The sequence below is a fragment of the Gavialis gangeticus genome, unplaced genomic scaffold (genome assembly GCF_001723915.1).
Source record: "Gavialis gangeticus isolate Ggan-Ray unplaced genomic scaffold, GavGan_comp1, whole genome shotgun sequence".
NCBI lineage: Eukaryota > Metazoa > Chordata > Crocodylia > Gavialidae > Gavialis > Gavialis gangeticus.
This window is the reverse complement of record NW_017729025.1, coordinates 59,914,226-59,918,413: the sequence shown is the minus strand read 5'-3', so window position 1 is coordinate 59,918,413 and position 4,188 is coordinate 59,914,226. Positions and strand designations below refer to the sequence as shown.

Here is a 4,188-nt window from a genome sequence, read left to right as displayed (position 1 = left end):
GGTGTGAGAAAAAAATGCTTTGATACCAAACAGCAAATATGGCGAAGTCTTGGTTGGATTTTTCCCCCTTTCTTTCTTTCCTTTTTTTCCAGCCTGCTGTGCCACTGCATCCACACTTCATGGTACTCAAGCATGAACTCCTATTTACAACAGGGAAAAATGCCCTCAACAAATCTCATACATCTACATGCAATACCAGGGGTTATGGTGTGTGTGTATTCGTGGGGGGGGGGTAATGCCTATTCTGGTTTAGGTCCCCCTTTTACGAAAATTTGTGATGCCCTTAATCTGATTTCCTTATAAAAGCAATTAAATTTGGAAATGTGGATTTTTTTCATCCCTTCAGATTTTAATAAACTCTATCTGTCCCTCTCCTCTTTTTGCTTCCCATTATTTGATGTCTGCATTGATTAACAACAGCCGGAAAATCAGTGCGTGGGGAGATGCAAGCGTTTACATAGAGGCATATATTTTAATTTGGGTAAGCTATACAGTGGGTAAATTCCTGCAAGTGTCCTCAAGGGAATTTTTAGATTAAAATGTATAAAAATAATCGAAATATGTTAATCTCAAGACGTAGCTTGTTCACACAAGGAAGTTTATGATAAAAGGCAATAATACAGTGTCATAAAAAAGCTCCATAAATTTGTTAAAGAGCAGTTTGTTTGCATTTCTCCTGATTGATATGTAAATACAGTTTGAACTGTGTTTGCTTGGTCTCTAGTGCTTAATAAAGAGATGAATTCACCTTTCTGTGGAACAAGTAAACAGACTTTAAACTAAGCCGACCTCAGACAAAGTGGAAACGAGTTTATTTAATCGAAACTAAATCTAGTTTAAGAAAGATAAGTCCGTGTACATAATAATCCATTACTGTAATTACACCCACCACCAAATATGTGTTTATGAGGTTGTCCAGGTACAAATAAAATAATTTACTTCTCAAAATCTATTAAGGGAAATTACTAGTTAGTCCCAGATTAAAGGTGCCAGCTTTTTGTTTCGGGCCATTAAAATATGAATGGGATTTTCGAATTGCTCCTAGTTTCCCCAGGTCCCTGCTCCGGACGGATTCTAAACTTCATTTCCAAGGCGATGGACCAAACGCACCACACACCTTGATCATGCAGTTTTAAAGCTGGGAGCCAGGAACTGGGCTCATTTCAGTGCCCAGAATGAAGGGACCCGGATGTCAGCGCTTCCGCCGCTCCGCACCCCGTGCAGAAGTTGGACACGATTTGTCCCTGCACGTCTGTTGGAAAAGACAGCGCTCAGCTCTAGGCTCTGGATGCTGGTATCCATACACAGTTATAAGCCTGCTCTTAACAGAGTAATAAATACCCGCGAGATCTTTTCTGCCCTGGAGGAGGGGTTTCCTATATGAACCAGAGTATCCGATAAGGCTGAAGGGTTCCCGCTGCCACGTGGCATCCCTTAGTTGTAGGAATAAGGAGTCGCTGCCCTTTGCAGTTTCTTTCCTTTTCTTTACTGCAAGCTCCGTGCCCCTGAGTAACGCCAGGACTCTGCTCTAAACGGGCCCAGGAGCCTTCCGCAGCCCAGACTGGGGGCTGCGAGTTTCCACTCCTGCCTGCCTCCCTCTCCGGCTCGGAGCTCCTTCCTCGTGCTCGGGCTTTACAGAGAGCCTCGGCTTTTGGGAGGCACTCCCGGGCGTGTCACTGTCGGGGGGACACAGCTCCAGACGAGACGCCGGGTGAGCTCACTGACGGCGGCAGGAAGGGCTCAGCCTGAGCACTGGGGATTTTCAGAGGCATGCCCACGAGGGCGCGAGAAGTTTGCTGCCAGCCGAGGTCAAGCTGCTTCCCACTGGCGGCTTGCTCTCGTCCTAGCAAACTTAGGAGGTAACTCCTCGAATTCCCCGCGCGCTTTGCTCCCCTCGCGCGTACACACGTGCGCGCCCTGGTGCGGCCGAGGCCCCGCCCGGTGCCCGGCGTCCCTGCCCTGCCTGCTTCCGCGTGGGGACGGAATGCAGGCCGCTCTCGGAAAGAAAGTGAATTCCACCTCCAAGTCTTACACACTGTGGTTTTATTTTGATTAGAAATAAAGATAATCGTCCCCCCTCCCGGGAATACAAGCACGCGGGGAACCCAGGTAGAAAGGAGCTGGTTACAAGTCGCTGCAGCCGGGCGCTCTGTAAAGCCTGTCCCTGGGGTGACTCCTTAGCTTGCTCCTAATGGCAGGGCGCTGGGACGCCCGCGGGCCGCCGGAGCGCCGTCCTCCTCGCCCAGCACGGAGCTCGCTCCGGCCGCCCGGGCTCCGGCCACCCGAGGGCGGCTCAGTGCTTGCCGGCCCCGAGCCTGCTGCGGCTCCCCTGGGGCGTCGGCAAAGCCAGGGTCCGGGCCCTTCTCTGTTTCATGCCGGCTTCAGCATTTCTGAGCAGCCTCGTTTGTTTTCAAACCAAAAGCGAAAGCACCAGGCGGGGAAAAGCGAAGGGAAATAATACTAGCAGTAGCAATAAGAATAATAAAAGAATATTTGCAATGTGTATAATTTATTAGAAGCTTCTGATGAACTATATCGAAGCCAAATATCTACATAAGTTACAACAGAAAAAGGAGACGTGCGCAAATGACAAGCTGCCAAAGGCTTTCACACGGATCGGGCAATGTCCATAAAAAAAGGAGGGGCGGGGGGCGAGTTTCGTTTTGGTTGCTCGATTGTATTTTTTTTATACAACAAAATATACAGGTTACTAAAAACTAGGGGTTCAGTCCAACTTGTGACAGCATTATACAGCTACAGGTTCACATCAAACGCAAGGAGAAAAAAATCAAAATCATCGCCGCGCCGTGAGGAATCGGTGTCTGCATCCGCGGGCCCTGGCGGCGGGACCGGAGCGCGGCGCGGGCCGCTCCTTTGTCTGCTTTGGGGGAGACGGCCCACCCCGCCCCCCAGAATCTCTATATTTACAGACGAGTCCTATTCGCTGGCAAAGTGTACATTTGCAATCCAAGCCTTCAGACCGTGGCCACTCATGGGCTCCATTCTGCAACTGCTCCACCAATATTTTTAATACCCATTTAACAACCTAAAGTCACTCTCTCTAGTAGGGTTCCTCAAAGAACCACTCGTTAAAATGAAAAGGGGGGAAAAAAGAAAGAGAAAGGAGCACGATTGGGGGGAAAAAAGGAAAAAGGAAAAGGAAAGCAAAAGAAAAACCACCCAGTAGTTTGAACAGGACAGAGATTTGTGTGACTGGGAACATCTGATCTTTTTTTTAATCCTTTCACCAGGTCCTACCGTATAGCAAAGTAGAGCAAGACATGGCAGTGCCATAGTCAGAGCTAGAAGAGTTTAGGTGAGACAAACTGGAGACCTGGCTCTGCAGGGATGAAGGGCTGGCCGAGTGCTGTCCCATGTCTGGAGACTGCCCTGCACTGTTTGTCTGGTGGCTCTGATGCTGTCCGAGGCTGTTGCCATTGGTAGCCACCGTGATTGCTGTAGCTGCCTGCTGCTGATGGCTCTGGATAGCGGCTGTGGGGGTGTTGGAGCCTGCTTGGCATGGCTTGCCATCCTTAACAAGCACTGGCACCGCCACTCTCCGAGGAGACTGCTGCTGTTGGCACGAGCTGTTGTCCTGTTGCATCTGCTGCTGAGCAGCTTTGTCTTTGGCCTGGCGTTTCATCTTGTAGCGGTGGTTCTGAAACCAGATTTTGACCTGAGTGGGGGTGAGGTGGATCATGCTGGCTAAATGTTCCCTCTCCGGAGCGGAGAGGTATTTCTGCTGCTTGAAGCGTCTCTCCAGCTCGTAGACTTGGGCCTGAGAGAAAAGGACCCTCCGCTTCCTGCGCGGAGTGCTCTGGAGAGGTGCCATGCTCTTGCTCACGTCCCCCAGGGCGCTCAGGCTCCCCATGCCGCCCATGTTCATTCCAGAAGACGGCCCCATGAAGCGGGAGACTGCGGGCGAGAAGAGGGCACGGTGTAAGCACCACAGGCAGAGGCACAGCCAGACCCGCTCTCCCAGCCGGCCCCAGGCAGCCGCGTCCCCCCACCCCCCAGGAAGCGCCGCTCCGCACCCACACAAAGCGGGGCCGGCTCCGGCCGCCAGCGCCGGTCCGAGCCGCTCAGATCCGCGCTCCTGCCTCGCCGCCCCGAGCCCCTGCAGCGACACGGCGGCGCGGGCAGGGAAACGGTGTGCAGGCGCCGGGGCACTCGGGGACGGCTGGGCAG

At 51.9% G+C, this 4,188-nt stretch overlaps 1 protein-coding gene across 1 annotated transcript in view; it reads right to left on the bottom strand.

The window, feature by feature from the left end:
* Window positions 1–2,484: 2,484 nt before the first annotated feature.
* NKX2-1 (NK2 homeobox 1) overlaps window positions 2,485–4,188 on the bottom strand; it is a 2,558-nt gene continuing 854 nt past the window's right edge. Inside the window, exon 2 of the mRNA XM_019520003.1 lies at window positions 2,485–3,915. Coding sequence (XP_019375548.1) covers window positions 3,245–3,915 — 671 coding nt within the window. The 3' untranslated portion in view covers window positions 2,485–3,244. The remainder of the gene's footprint in view (window positions 3,916–4,188) is intronic.